General features: G+C 40.5%; 1 protein-coding gene across 4 annotated transcripts; it reads right to left on the bottom strand.

The window, feature by feature from the left end:
• Positions 1–108: 108 nt before the first annotated feature.
• Positions 109–16173, bottom strand: trim46b (tripartite motif containing 46b). 4 transcript variants are annotated; one of them, XM_044172594.1, is made up of 12 exons: positions 15834–16164; positions 12527–12788; positions 12038–12227; positions 11434–11632; positions 9870–10016; positions 9006–9101; positions 7163–7416; positions 5955–6076; positions 5344–5682; positions 3188–3417; positions 2294–2361; positions 109–1569 (listed from the first exon to the last, which is right to left on the bottom strand). In XM_044172594.1, exons 1-12 carry the CDS (start codon positions 15924–15926, stop codon positions 1128–1130), a joined length of 2442 nt encoding a protein of 813 aa, XP_044028529.1. In that variant the 5' UTR covers positions 15927–16164; the 3' UTR covers positions 109–1127. The 4 variants fall into 4 exon arrangements, 3 of the variants coding, with proteins under 3 accessions (XP_044028529.1, XP_044028530.1, XP_044028532.1); XM_044172595.1 differs by having other exon boundaries at positions 15846–16163; XM_044172597.1 differs by lacking the exon at positions 15834–16164 and adding an exon at positions 14956–15782.
• Between the last annotated feature and the right edge of the window lie 85 nt (positions 16174–16258).

Below are 16258 nucleotides of genomic sequence, written 5' to 3'. Positions count from 1 at the left end.
ACAACGGTAAAGATTCATCCTCACAGCGAAGTAGGTCATTATGAACGACTGAAGAACTGGATGAAGCAGAATTCTAACAGAGACGACAACAAAAGGAAACAGAAGGTGTTTTTGTAATTTAAACAATTTGCATTTATTCAGTGTTTATTTTCTTATTCCATTTGTCTTTTGCAAACATTCTGCCAGCAGGTGAAGTTTACATGGATTTAAGCTGCTAATTGTTTCAGAAGAAGCACTGCCTTCTAACTTACAATCAACTAAGGTTGAAAAAAAAGCAAAAGTATTGTTTGCGAAAAAACAACTTTTTTCCGCCAGCCAATGAATCAATGCTGTTATCAGTCAAACCACACACGTACCCATGCACTTAGGGAAGGAAACACACATGCACACACACACACATACACACACACACACACACACACACACAGACATCAGACTCATGTATTTGAAATACAAAATAGCAATGCACAAACAGAATCGCAGAAACTAGTGATTAGCTGTGCAGCAGAGGTATAATTGGAGCTTCTAATTACAGTACTGCCTCATTGTTCCTCTCTACCTCTAATTTACCACATTTAAATCCCAGAAAAACAATCACTTTGGTTGGGATCATAATGGGTGACTGAAAAGTGTTCACCGAAAGAAATCTCTGTGGTTAAACACAAGTTTAGTTATAGATGCAATAAAATAGTTGAGGCCTTTTTTTTACTCACATAATATTTATATCTCTAAAACATAAGCTTAAGCTTTTAACATTAAGGACATGAAATGACAGAGTAAAAGCTTCTACTGGAAGGACGACTTTGTGTGGTGCTGTATCTACATTAGCTTTATAAATGTATGCAATATAGTCTGGCTACAAGTGCAAGCATCAAAGATATAATAACATATTAAGTGCTGGATATACCAGACACTACTTAAGCAATCATTTTTGCAAAACTGCATATAACAAAAATGTAAAAAACTTAATTACATTGCATATTTGTTGCTATAGAAACATTTTCTTGTACAAAGAAAATTAAATACAAAACAAAATCGCTGAGATGTCTAACTTTTTGCTCTAGCTGAGTAAATACTTCACAATTACCAATTACATTCCAAATTACCATATGACCTTAGATCAGCCGTCATTTGTTATTTGAATTAGAGACACGGGGTTGGATGGTTACCCTTCTGACTGGAGTCTGATCTGCATTGCGATTAGCTACCAGCTCCTGCAGTTGCAGCGCCCCTCCTCCAATGAAACAGAAAGCCGGGCAAATGGGGCCGGAGCAATCTACATGACCTTCCCACAAAGGTCGCAGAGAGTGGGCATCGTAGAAGGTGACGCGACCCTTCTCAAAGTCAAGGCACACACCGAGTCGGGGCGGCAGCGGGTATGTGAGGCCTGTGGGTGAGGAGGGGCCATTGCTGATGGGGTCGCGGATACCGTTCCCATGGTTACTGTGGTGGTGGTAGCTGTGCTGGGGCAGGTAGATCTTACCCATCCCCATAGTGAGGAAGCAGAATGGTGGAGCAGAGTCCAGGGCATCCTCTGCTCCGCTGTCATGACCACTGTCTGGGTCATAGCTGGAGAGAGAGAGCAGTTTGAAAAATGAGGATGACTTAAGTAAAAGTACCAATACAACAATGTAAAAATACTCCAGTACAAGAAAAACTCCTGCATTTAAAATCCTACTTAAGTACAAGTACAGACATATTATCATCAAAATGTTTTTTTTAAAGAATCAAAAGTACTAGTTCTGCAGATAAAATTTCCCCTCTGACTGATATATTATTAAATAAGATATAATTCGACTGGTAATACTGATGCATCAATGTGTTAGCACCATTGTACTGTTGTAGCTGGTCAAGGTGGAGCTAGTTTTAGCTACTTTAGATTCTGTAGTGGACTACAGGAGCTGGAGCATTTCCCAACCTGGAGGTCAGGCTCCCTCCAAAGGGTCACAAGATAAATCTGAGGGGTTGTGAGATGGTTATTGAGGCAAGAAGAAAGAAAAAACTAAGTCCTGCTTCACAAATTTGTATAGTTGTGACTTAGATTTAGAGGGAAAATGTCTCTTTGGTGGAAGTGGAAGTGCTAACAACTTATAGACACCTGAAAGGTGACAAGGAGCTCTAACCAGACACTGCTTTTTAGTGAGGGTCACAAGCCAAAGGGGTACCTTAAAATTGTACTTCAAGTACAGTACTTGAGTAAATGTACATAGTTGTTTTCCACCACTGATTACACACTACTATTTCTTTTAATTCTGTCAATTAATTTCTATTTCATATTCTAGCAGCTATTCACCGGGGACTGGCCATGTCTTGTGGAAGGTGAAACCACTCTTGCAGTTTGGATTCAAGACCAACTCCCACCTGTTAAAAAAGACAAAAATCGATCAATTTGTAATTAAGTAAGCATTTCACTTGTAGCTAATCCTCACATAACCAACTGATCTAGTTCTCTCTATTCTCATTTACAATTATTTCAAGTGAAGCAGAAATACAAGCATATTGACGAGATGATAGTCCTTTCACTGGTGATTATTTATACAATTTCATGAAAAATAATTGTGCTCATAAGCCTCACATCCGTAGTCACTATGTACAAACATTTCATACTACTAATAGCAAATTTTAGAATGTGGAGTGTTACGATGCACATATGGGTATTAAGATATGCTTATCGAAGTATGTGTATTTATACAATATTATAACAAAAAAATAAGTACAATCTCAAAACCATCCCATAACTGTGCAAACGTGTCATTCCCTTAGAAACAACCCAGTTTGGGGACATTGTTCGAAGACCAAATGCTCACTATAAGGTGATTTATTTGAAGACATTTCTCTTTGTCCAAACATAATTGTCTTTCTCTGTGCTCCTCTAGCTAATTTGAAGTGGGTGGGGCTTAGTTGGAAAAAGGTGGACATATACCTCCACGCACCAATCAGGATTTAGCGACATTTGAGTGAAAATTTGATAGTTGTTTAAAACTTGAACTAGGGCTGTTGCTTATTTAGTCAAGAATATTGATTGTTATTGAGAAAAGCATAAGATTTGAAACCAAGCCTTTCAATGTCACTTCTGCTTAAATATTAAAGTCTGATCGTGGCATACTGCATTCCTCATACTGGGTAGTATGCACTAATAGTATGTAGTATTCAGTACATAAAATATGTACTACTAGAATTTACTTACCTTCACTAGGTATGACCCAGGCTCCACTGAGCATGCCCAGTAGTGCCGTCCCTGTGTAATAGCCACATCCCCCACCAGGAGGTCTGAGGTCAGGTGACAGGAAGTGAGGGCGTTGTCAGCGGCCTGCAGCAGAGAGAGACCAGGGACACTGCGAGCACAGCGCTGCTCTTTACTGACCACCAGCCGGTCAGCATGGAGACCCCAGCGAGAGTCCAGGTAGAAGTTGAGCACTGGGAGGAGACGGGAGAGAGGGCACAGCAGACAAAAGGAAAGTGAAGGAAAAACCGAAAGAGAAGGGAGGGGAGAAGAAGTAGACGTGAGGGGAGAGGGAAGACAAAGAGACAGGTGCATTCAAAAATGACATGTAGGGGTTTTAGAAGCAGCAGGAGAAGTTTGGGAGGTAACAGAGGGAAAGTGGTACAGATTTACAGTCAGAAAGCAACAAAGAGAAGAGAAGTGCAGAGTAAATGTAGGGGGAGAGGAACAGAGAGCAGGCATGCACCTCCTCCCACCAGCACTGGAAGAGAAAAGGACACTGATCTATAAATTGATGACTCAGGGAGTAAAATATAGAAGGCATCACAAAGAAGCTCTGGCTGTGGGGAGTGCAGATTTTTCCAAAGGAAGTACAATTTACAGAGGGAACATACGCAATAGCAAGAAGGAAAAACAGCCTACGGGGACACAAGGAGTTCACCACTTCATCATTAAAAAGCCCTGGATCTGAACCCGATCCATGTTGTTAAGCCTCACGTCTTAACAAACTGCAAACCTCATCAGCACTCGGACAGATCTCATTATAGAGTGGGAGGCAGTGGGAGTGTGTGGGTGTCAAGATGGGGGTGGAAGAACAGAGGATGCATGGGATGACCACAAAGATAGAGGAGTAGAGATAATTATGTTGTATGGGGTTACAGAGGGGCAGTCAAGAGATATGAGTGCACTTCTTACGTTCCGTAGGAGGCATGTAGGTTGGCAGCGTGGAAGTAGCGCAGAAGAGGATGACAAGTACAAAGCTGTGAAATGGAAATAATACATGAGAAAAAGATGAAGAAATAAAGAGTAAGTGAGTAAGTAAGTGGGGATGTGTTGAAAGTAGAGAAAGAGGTGGAAAAAATTGGGAAAAGAATATGGGAATGGGCAAAAAGGAAAAAGAATGAATTATTAACTGCTCACCATGGCAACCATCCTAATGCTTTTATTGTGCTTGATAAATAATAGTAGGTGTGAAGAGATGAATGGCTCCTGGATGACAGCAGCTACAGCTTGCTGTATGGCTATAATGAGATTTTTTTTTATAGCTGTCATACACTTGTCACTGATTTAAGTGGTTATAAGTCATTATGCAAAAAAGACTAAGAGTTATTTGGAAGATACAAAAAGAAATGTATAAAAAAAACACATTCTGGACACCTTATGCAGGTGGGGGATGATCCTTCTGACATTCTCCTTTTTTAGCACAAGTTAAAGGATAATCCCAGTTTACTGCTATTTAGGTCTTAACTATTTTCATAGTTATGGATGTATTTCCTAATAATAAAAACAATATTGTAATCATAAAGTTAATTGCTGAGATCTAGGAATACACCGACAGCCAATGAGGCAAGAAACGTGGCCTATTGTAACCATGCATGGTCCATCACCTCATGTTTATGCCACATTTGATACTAGGATTCATCAGAGCAGACAACCTTTTTATAGTCACCAACAGTTCGTTGTAAATGCATTTGGCCATATAATGTGGACATGAGAGGTACCCTGTTGTCAACTGTTACAACCTATACAGACAACAATGTCATGCCTCAGATTTCCAACTGTACTGTAATGTTATCTGTTATACTGTGGACTGACATTGCATTACATGGTTTCTTCAACAAAATGTAAGAACATTTCTACTATTTTTTTAATTTTGCTTCTTCTTTGCAAATGAATGTTTCATATATTGCATGTATGATTCATAATCATGAATGGCAGTCTATTTGTTTTCCTACAAACCATGAAGTGTTTAAAAGTATAATTAACACCTCGTTAACTGGGATGTTATGTGGGTTTTTATACACCTCTGTTGTCTGGGTGCAGTTTCCCTGTGGCAAAGTCAAAGTCTCTCTGTTTACTTCTTAATGAGGACGACCGAACAGTTCTGTGTGTGCTCTCACCTGGTGCAGGCGGGGTGTGCAGGTACACCTCCTCACTGTACTCCCCGTAGCCCGCCTTGTTGCAGCCTCTCACCCGCAGCACGTACACGCTGTCCATCTCCAACCTGTCAATCACAGCGCTGGTCTCACTCACTTCATCCAATCGCTGCCAGCCCCAGCGGGCGGCGGCCAATCCTCCTCTGATCCCGCCTCTAGATGCTCCTCCTGGTACCACACCCCGGCGGCGATACTCGACGGAAAAGTGCCAGGCGGGTGCAGAGTCTTGGGGCAGTCGCCAGCACAGGAAGAGCTGGTCGTAGGCCAGAGTGCGCTGGGTATCAATCACTGGAGCCAGGGGAGCTGTGACAAAAATGTTTTTAATGTAGAGTTTACATGAATAACTCAAATCTAGAAGTTTAACATCATAGTTGTACTAACATCTTCTCTTGGCTACATTCACTTACTATATTTCATGGCATCTCTGCTACATTAGCAATATAAGTAATCAAAAAGCCCCTGTCTTCTTCTCCTTCTCCTCTTCACTCCCTTCCTTCCTTAGCGTCTTCCCTTCCACCATCTCCATCCCCACCCTTTCCCTTCCTCCCCCTTCCTCTCATCACTCTCCTTCTCACCCTGGATGAAGTTCAGCTCTGTCAGGAGTTTGAGTTCTTTGGAGACATCCAGCTGGAAGTGTCTGAATGATGGATCAGCAGCCAGAGTGAAATGCTGGAGATTCTCAATTGCTTTGCTCAACCTGGTGCAGTAAAAAACAGGGAAAGCAGTGTTAGACGAATGAAGGAGGAACAGTGTTTACATGATGCTTCCATCAAGATGGGTGGGAGGGTGAGACAGATGAATGAGGAGGGAGGGTTGCATGATCACTTTTAAAAGATAAGGCTGGTGTCTTTCCAATACCAACAATGAGTTGGTCTGTCAATACTTTCAGACTTCCCTACCGTGTCTGTGTCACTCAGCCCATTCAATTCTACTAAAGACGGGTTACAAAAATATTGTTTTATTTGTAAAAACAGTGAAGTAATTTCCTCAAACAGCTGGGCACTGTAGTTTTTAGCAAATGTTACTCAAAGAGAAGTAAATTGTGAATTTCTTGGGGACTATTTTCACCTGCGGATTAATACATATTTGCTGCACTAGTGGTTATTTAAGGGAGCAGGACAGTGTACTGTATGTGGGATTGACTCTAAACAAACTACAGTGACCACGTTCATCATAATGGAGGAACATGTCACCCAGTGTAACGGTGTGGCTCACTGATGTGTTTTTAATCGTTTTTGGACCCAGTGGAGCTCTAAGGCACAGAGGAATAAGGCTTTGGCTACGTAGACATTACTTGTTAGTAGGATCAATTTATTGCTGCTTTTGGTCTTTGTATGGGATTTGTTGACAATAAGAAACACATAGAATATCATTATCATTTAGGATTATTTCAGTTGTTTTTGATTTCAAAAAATATTTTCTGGACAAAACAATGAACAAGAAAAAAAAATATAGCAAATAGTAGCATGTCTTCTTTCACACAGCTCCACTTGTCAAGAGCTAATCAAGTTAAAATGCTCATATACTGTAAGTCTACTTGCCCCATCAAGTGGCCTTTTAGCTGTTAAAAAACAATGCAAAGAGGAATGCAGACTCTGCTATTACAAGCATCTTACAAGTGTGTTATTACTATTAGAAGAGGTTTTGCTCGCACCTATGTGAGTAAAACCTGTTCTAATAATAAAGGAAAAGGAACATAAAGAAATGAACAAAGACAGACAGGAATAATCTAAGATCTGTTCAATCAAGACAAAGAGCGGAGCCAGATAAACAAATGGAAAACCTATTATGAGTCTGGCGAGCAGCCTGCACAAAGCAGGGCTGGTCTGTTTCTTTCAGCAGCTCCTGGGTAAACGCCATGAGCCCTGTGTGTTCCATCAAGCCCCGTCTCTCCGCCACTTGAGCAGCCAACGCCTCGCCTCGTTTCTGCCGCGTCGTCTCCAGTGCCTGGGTGAGCGAAGCGTGGCGCTCGGCCAGAGCAGCCGTCAGATCCCTGATGCTCTGAGCCAGCTGCTCTCTGGCTGACACACTGTTTACCTGGTGATGAATAACACAGACAGACAAGTTTTAACATTTACACCCAGCTGATGCTAGTTGATGACTCCTTTAAGTCAGGTTGATTTATAAGGCCTTTTACAGTTTTACTACAACGTACAAAGTGCTCAGAGTACACAAAAGCAGATTCAAATAATGAAAACAAGCCTGTGTGTGCCTTCACATGTGGCAGATTCCAAACACAAATGTTATAATGGACAGATTACTACTGTGCACTCTATAACATTAGGATTTATAACAATGTGTCAGCTGGTTTTTACTCATTTATTCAATTGCATGGACTAAATCTTACAAAATGTGATCATAATTTTAATTTCATAAACACATTCATAACTACGCAATCATCTGTGATACAAAACAGGACTTGTTTTGAATGGCTGCTCCTAGTTACAGTACAACCAGACAGTATTGTGTGAAAAGCAACATTTAAAGTTGGATGCTAAGGTGGACTGTTTTTGTTTTTTTTGTTGTTTATGGAATTAAGTTAGTATGGATTATAGAGGTAATATCAGTACACACTAGAAAACAAAAGCAAAAAAGTTGAATGGAGAACTGAGCCAGACAGGTTCAATAACACATAAAATCTGCAGCTGTTGCACAAACAAAGTAGTGAGCACCCAAACCACTAATAACCTTTAATTGGTTTAAAGTGGCTCTGTGTTTTATTTATGGTATCACCTGCTGGATTAGTATTTTTTTATATCAACCAGGAACAACTTTGACATCAAACATAATACATGTGATGATGTCTCTCCCTAAGCCAGTGACATTTTTTGGCCTCCCCTATTTAGTATATAAAAAGAAGTATATAAACAATTAATAAATGATTTATAACACACTATAATGTAGTTGTAAGCAGCTGTAAGGGCATTGTCTTTATTACTGTCAACAACTAGGCTATAACTCCATAACTGGTGTATATACAGATAATAAATAACAATATAATATGACACTGTTGTAATTACATGGGGTACAGTATTTATTCATATTTTATATTAATATTAAGTATTTAATTAATATATTCATTAATTTATACAGTATTTATTTATAAACATTTCTTCCTCACTCTCATGACGACTAAGCAAACCAAATCAGCTGATGAAGGCCATGAGATGCAGCTGAAAGCTTCAGGAGGAATCTGTCTTAATGAGTTCAAATATGATTACAGCTATGTTACACTGTGTTATCAATCATTAATTCAACTGTTACACCAGTTATGGATGCTTCACAGGAGGAGTTATAGTCTAGTTGTTGAAAAATGTTAATATATCTGCTTACAACTACATTATAGTATATTATAAACAACGTATTAATGGTTTATTTACTGCTCAAAAATGGTAAATAGTTGGATGTCTAAAATAAAGAGTTACCAGCAATCTTTTTAGTCAACTTTCAACAATTATGAGTGAGGTCACAAAGGAAAGTGTGAGCAAACACAAGTTGGCTGTCTGCCAAAGAAACAAAAAGTACAAATCAACTGACAGCAACCTCGACAGTTTTATGGTATTTAGCTGCTGACTGGTGTTAATTCCATGTTCAGCAACATTTTGTCAGCCCAAAGTATTAATCACCTCAGTCTGAGTGATGGAACTCTCCAGCTGGGTAATCTGAGCCAGAACTGTGTCCTGGTTGGACAGAATGTAGTTCATCTCCTTCATAATCTTCTCCTGTCAAATAAACAGCAAAAACATAACATACAAACAACAAATACACACCAGACTGCTTAATTGTTACACACAGCATTAACTCTGCATTAGCCCATTTACTGTACAGTTCTATTCTACTGTATGTTCTAAGTTGCTTGTCTCTGATATATTGAAAGCTGCTTTTTAACATTTTGATATAATGCACTTTTTAAATGTCACTGCATCACTTCACTATGTAAAATTCATTCACTAAATAATTAAACTTTAAAAGGTAAAGAAACAAATATCAAGCCTGCATACTGCTGACTAAATATAATCTAATTCCAAAATTGAGATACTTTCCTTTACTAACATAAAAGTATAATTTTAGGTAATGTAAACACATTAATGTGTGAAACAGTGAATGATGAGCATAAAACAAAGATTTTCCCTGTAAAAAGTAAGAGAATAGAAGCCTTCACATCATTCATATGAACACTATTTTCCAATCTTATATCCTTGTTTATATGTTTAAGTGTTAATGTGTGTTTTTCAGAACCATACAAAAGCTCTGAGAGGCAAGTGAGAAAAAACAATTATGCTGATCCATTTTCTAAGTCTGATCTAAATAGTTTTCTCTCCTGTGTTTATGACTTAAGAACAGTTGAAAAAAAGGTTTTACCAGGATAATCTTTCTAAGTTCCTTCATTTTATTTTTCATCTGTGAAACAGGTGTCAGGTGAATTTTATTTTTTTTGGCAGGACATTTGGAGAAACCCAGTCCAGATCGTGTCAGATTCAGTATCATACCTTCAGGGCTTGGTAAGCATGGGCCACTGGCAGGATTTTGTGTCCGGTGTGGATGCGGCGCAGTTTGCAGAGAGGGCAGAGCAGCCGCTGACAGGACCTACAATAGAACTGTAGTTTTTCCTGGTCATGCTCCGGACAGGTCAGAACCTGAGGATAGGAGCCAAATTAAATCTAAACTTATTTATCTGAAGCACATTTTACCTGAAGGGAGAAAGAGTACATCATTATTATAAGGATGTGTGTATATTTATGAAACATCTCAGTGCCACAGGGCCAATCTTCTGTTTAGAGGAAAGTCTTTATCCAACAGAAGTCAGAAGGTCCCGAAAAACATAGGCATAAAGTAAATGTAAAGGTATTTTTTATTTTCATTTAAAATAAATGTATACACATATTTTGGCCCAAATCTGATATGAAAACATTGGACTTTTGTGTTCACACTGCTAAGTCAAAAATAAGATCTGTGTCTTATTAAGAGAGCACAAAAATCTAATTTAGATCAATTCACTTGTAATGTGAACACAGAAACAGTATTACAGTTTTACATACAAAGGTTGGTACCACTTTGAGGGCTTTACAAGTTGTAACTAATGGGTTTATTGTGTTAAATACATAATTTCTAAAGCTTTATTGATCAGTTAAAAGCTATTACCTGCTTTGGGGCTGCCAGGTTGTGAAAAATCATCCTCCTTCAGGATGATGCTGTATTTTTAGCTAGCTCTTCAATTAATCAGGAAGACCTTCCAAGTTCTGTGGAGAAACTGGACCTGTCACAGTTTGCCTCACTCCCTTCCTGCAGCCACACACTCTCATCCCCAGCCCTCTGCATTACTCTCTCTCTCTGCCCCTGTCTCCAGCCCCTGCTCACTTCTCCCTACTCCGCAGACCTGCCTTTCTTGAGCCATCCACCAGATGCCCTCAGACTTTCCACCAGACTTCCTCACTCACCTGTTCTCACTTCCCTTATCAGCCCTGCAGTCACCTGACCTTCTGCTTGTTCACCTGGTTACCTGTTCTCACTTTCCTCATCAGCCGCTCACTACATATACCAGTCCTGATGCTTTTCTTATATTGTCTATATATTTATTTCTCACAATAAATCATTGAACTGCACCAGTTTGCCTCTTCTGTCTGCGTTCGGGTCCAATCCCCATTGCCCTGTATAACCCACCGTGACAGAACCAAACTCCATTTATTAACCACTTACAACTGCAGAGTATATTTTATAACTGCAGGCTCAATGGCTTATTAGAAAGTGAGAAATCCATGGGTATTTATTATAACACCAACCATCAAGGAGATTTTTTTTCACAACCTAGCAACCTGAACATTTTTTCTGATTGGCTTATAACTGATCAATAATGCATTAGTTAAGGATTTATTAACCATTAATTAAGCCATTAGTTACAACTTATACATTCTTTATGAAGGGTGCCGTATTACAAAGTTGTACCAAAGGGTTTAAACGCTTAATTACATATTTTTTCAGAAGTGATATGAAAATGAAGTTTATGATATCTTATTATTAAATACGTAGACGTGTATAAGTGTCCCAGTGTCTTACCTTTGGTCTGAAGTTGAGTGTAGGCTGGATATGTTCATGCTGTGCCCGTGGCGTCCCCCACGGGTGATACAGCTTGAAGCACTCGTTACAGAAATTGGACCTGCAGTCAGCACAGCCCTTGGTGGCCTCCAGAGCTTGAGGCGGCTTACAGAACTGGCACATCACAGCCACACTGCCCAGACTCACTGTGTGCCTGTACCTAGTGGTGGGACAGCAGCAAGGGAAGGAAGAATAGAAAGATTGCTTTCGCCTTTAGTTATATACATAAAACAATTATGGACAAAATGCTAACCAAAGCCAAATGAAAGGTTATGAAAACTCAGAAAATGAGAGGGCAAAAGGGCCACTGTGAGAGTGACACAAACCGTACTGAATAGGTGATAAAGTGACCACAAAGCTACTAGACAATGGAAGCATGCAGTCAGCCATGGTAGCTACAGTGTTTTGCAGTGCACGCTCTGCAGGATTCTTCAGCAGCTCAGTTGCTGCTGAATAATTACAATCAGAGCTGGACACATTCCCACACCTTCTGTTGTTCAGGCCCAAGTCCTCTATTCATGTACGTTTGGCCCCAAACATCATAATGACTGAAGGACAATATTACCTCTCCACTATACGCTCCAAAGTGAGGTTGCGCAGACAGTCAGTAAGGCCCTTCTCTCCCAGTTCCACATCTCGGCCGCAGGGGACACAGGGGAACATCATCACCAGGGGTGGGCCCTCCTTACGGCGTCGCCCTGGATACGTCCCATATCCCGGAGACCGGGGCATGGATGGCGAAGGCGGGTGGGGACCTCAAACCAAGAAGAAAAATCAGTTGTGAGCAGAGGAAGACAGAAAATGACGGGAGAGGATCTGTTTTCCCAACATAAATATTGCATATTGATCATGGTCTGACAGTGAAATTAAGGTAAAGGTTTAACTAAGATGTAATCACATCTTTCTGTTCCTTTTCACTGCATGTCAAATTGCAATACAAAGCAAAAGCCTACATATAATCTTTAAAGAAGAATCTTTTATCCACACAAAACATACATATTCCCCTTCTCTCACCCCTCAACAGATTAAATTGATATGAAGAGGTATTCCAAACCTGCCCGCAGCACGCGGTCAATAGGTCGCTGCTCAGCTTTAGGTGTAGGCCTGCGGGCCTGGCGGGGTGAGCGGGTATTGGGTGTGGAGGCTGGGGAGTTTGGCTCTGGGGGAAGCTCTGGAAGCGGGTAGCCATTTGCCACTAAAACCTCCGAGGCACACATGAGGCAGACGCTGTGCTGGCATGGCAGCACCACAGGCTGTTTGACTATGTCCTTACACACAGGGCAATGCAGCTCACGCTCCAGGCTCTTCATGTTAGACTGTCAGAGGCAAAGGAGTGAGGGGTTATGATCTGCAAAGGCTGCTGAACATTATTTCACTTTTCTTACAGAAAAATAGGTTGACTATTCAAAGATTTCCAAGCCAGAATTAATTTATTAAACCTTCAAGACAACATGTAAGAGCATGTAACACACTGAGAGGAACAAATGTGCACAATTAGACTTAAAAGGGATTAAAGAAAAGTAAAATGTGCAGGTATTTTCAATACTAATGCTGAGACAATAGCTGAGTTTTGTCTTCCAATACCAAAACAATACTTTTTCAATACCTTACTATGAGAAATATAAACATTTTTTTTGATTTTCATTGAACAAAAGTAGCCAAAGCTTTCAAATGTTAAACTTTGCATAAAGGGAAGCAGCCGTACAAGAACTTAATCTAAAATTTGCAACATTTTAATTTAAATCAAATCTGATTAAAGACGATGAATCTGACCAGGCACTTAAAAGCCAGTTTTCTGTACTTGACAGTTTTCGATAATCAGCGCTACGGATGGTATTGAGGTTTCATACCCAGCCCTTCCTGCAGGTGTACCACCGAGGACGTACAGTATCGTAGGACATAAAGAGACTGAACTGAGAGAGAGACTGGGCAATGTGAAAAGCTGTCTCAGACAGGCAACATCGGCCATCATTCTTGTTAAATATGAATAAAGACCAGGCATTAAATATTTAACCGCCGCACAGAGTGCATCCTTTTATATTGCCGCTCTGCATACGAACATGAGCTCTTTAGCCAGGAGTCGCATATGCTTTTGTAACACTGTGAGACGGTCCAGTAGTTTTCTGTATTTATGACATGTTTTTTACTCAGCACCTTAATATACACACTGAGGAGTAGCCTACATACTGACCTATGGTGCAATGGGGAACAGGACAAAATATTCAGTGCAAAGACACAGTGGATTATGCATTTAACATAGTGTAAGTGTTCAGCAAGAATAAACTTTACTTTTCAGGATATTTAATCAGCTTCTCCTCATAATGTACAGATGAATGGATTTGTTAATTTGTATTTAGGGGAGACGTACTTCACTGCTACCTTGAGTCTACCTAACCACAGTGGTCATAGCTGAGGGTTGAAAAGCTGCACCTCTGGAGAAGTTAGCGTGTCATGGTCCTGCTGAAGGACATGGATTTGACAGTAAAAGGACACAATGGCTGTTGCAGAAACCTGTGACTTCACAGCTACAGTTAGTCTAATCACAAGACTACCCTGCCTCATAAATGATGAGATTGTTAAAGGGACCTGTTCCTTTATCCATTTCCCTACACTGTATGTGTGATAATTACTGAGAGTTTGTGTTCAGTCGGGATTTGTTAGTGCAGCACAGGAGATATTGCATAGTCAAGACGGCCTGCTTTCTTTTGCTTCATGGATGCCCTTGACACACAACCTCAACCTACAGCCCAAACTGTTGCACGGCCAGCGGCAGCACATCTACATCACTATGAGTTAACTTCAAAAAACCAGGACAAGACAAACTGACTGACTGTGCTGCATAGGGGGGTTTGGGGATTTTGTCACTGTGATGTGATGTGATGCAGCACCGGGACAGCTTATCACAGCACACCATAAACCACTGTTACAATCACAGTTTCTGGGGGATGGAGATGCAGAATCAGTAGGCATAATATACAGGTGATAATAAACAGTAAATTCCTGCATGTCCACTTGATGTTAATAAGGTTAAGAACTCACATAATGTTATACAGCTGGATGGCAAAACTCATGCACACACACACACACAAGTTGATTGATGAAAGCACTATCTTCCCAGTTTACATAGTCAAATAAAATAATACAGCTGCAGACACGTTTCCCAGATGAGACAGAATTAGGCTGCTGCGAAAAAAACTACCCATATTGAAGCATTACATTGGAGTAATTAAAATAACCTACTTTCTCCCTCAGCCCACCTCAGACTCTCTGTGTCATTCTCCAATGTCAACTTCGGCCTGCCTTTCTTTCCTCCTCTAGCCTTTAGCCTTTCGCATTTTCAGGCTATTGCCATTCCAGCCGGCTACATACACCACGACAAAATGTGGGCCTGTTGTATCCACCTCAAATGAATAGTGCGCACTGCTAATGCTGAGCCCGGCTTGGCGAAGGCGTAAAACAGGCGATGCGACAGCGCATCCTTACCTTCACCTGGAATCTAGGCGCCATGGCAGTAGACTACGTGTATATTTCCAGCATCAAGAGAGCGCTGCCTGTTGGAAAGAGGGGAGGGGTTTGAGGCATTGCATCGCGAGCAATGAGCCCCCCGCGCCGGTAAGATGGGGTCTGCAGGAAAGGATTACTGTATGGTGGCTGATTCGACAGCATCCAAAGATGTAACTGTTTTAATGTGGTATGCGCTGTAACATGTGCACAAACCTCTAGTCAGTCCACCATGCTCTATTGTAGCCATCTCTGCAAATTACATATATGTTTTAACCCTATAACGGCCGATGCTACAAGCAGCACCCACAAACACTTCTCCCTTGCCTCAGCAACAGCCGAAGGTCCTGCATCTCGTCTCCATGGAAACGGCCATCCAAAAAAGAAACGTGTCATTCCAGTCTGCACCCACACTGTTATGTCATTTGATAATGTTTGAAACATCCTCGTATCTAATCAAAGACAGAGAATATTTTCTTCCAATTCTGAGGAGGAATTTAGCTCGAGTCTGGTGTGGGCTACCGGGGCATTTTAGGACCTCCATTAACGAGGATTACAGCATCAAGGAAACATAACGAACCATAGGCTTTTGATTTTCTACAGCAAATACTGAGGATAGACAATATCTTTTGTATTTAATTTTATTTCAACAGCATTTAATCTGGGTGCAGAAAAATATATGAAGGCCCCATTTTACAGAAGGTCCGGCAGGTGAAACATGGAGACGTGACATCCAAACCGTTAATTCGGTTCTCCATTTAAAAAACAGGCTGTAGGCTAGTCGTTATGAAATAAAAACAAACTTATTTGACTTATACATCCAATTACAACACAAACACAGACATACAGGCTATACTCACACTGATACGAACCAATGCTTCCATCGTGGATGTGGCTGTTTTTAAATCCATCTCTGCCATTTTAAGAAAATAGCTACCTCCTGTTTTCATCATCTGGATATAAATCGCGATGTTTCTAGGCCACACGCCATATAGTACATATTAAAAACTCAAATATGTGCAACCTAGAGATGATAAAAAAAAAAATCTTTGCTGGTTTACCGTGTTGTAAATTATTGATTTTTCAAAAGACACTCGATCTGTACATTTTTACGCACGTAAAAACAAAAAGGCTGATAAGAATCACCTTCTGAGTATTAAAAAAAATAAGCAACCGATTTCTATATGTGTTATTAACGTCAATGTATATCCACACTAACAGCTGCCTGTGGCTTTTATTCCTCACCCAGACATCCCGCCCCCTACCCTTCCCATCCCTCCCATCC

This window comes from Siniperca chuatsi, linkage group LG17 (assembly GCF_020085105.1).
Source record: "Siniperca chuatsi isolate FFG_IHB_CAS linkage group LG17, ASM2008510v1, whole genome shotgun sequence".
Taxonomy (NCBI): domain Eukaryota; kingdom Metazoa; phylum Chordata; class Actinopteri; order Centrarchiformes; family Sinipercidae; genus Siniperca; species Siniperca chuatsi.
Note: the sequence above shows the minus strand (reverse complement) of the source record. Positions and strands in the feature narration are given on the sequence as shown.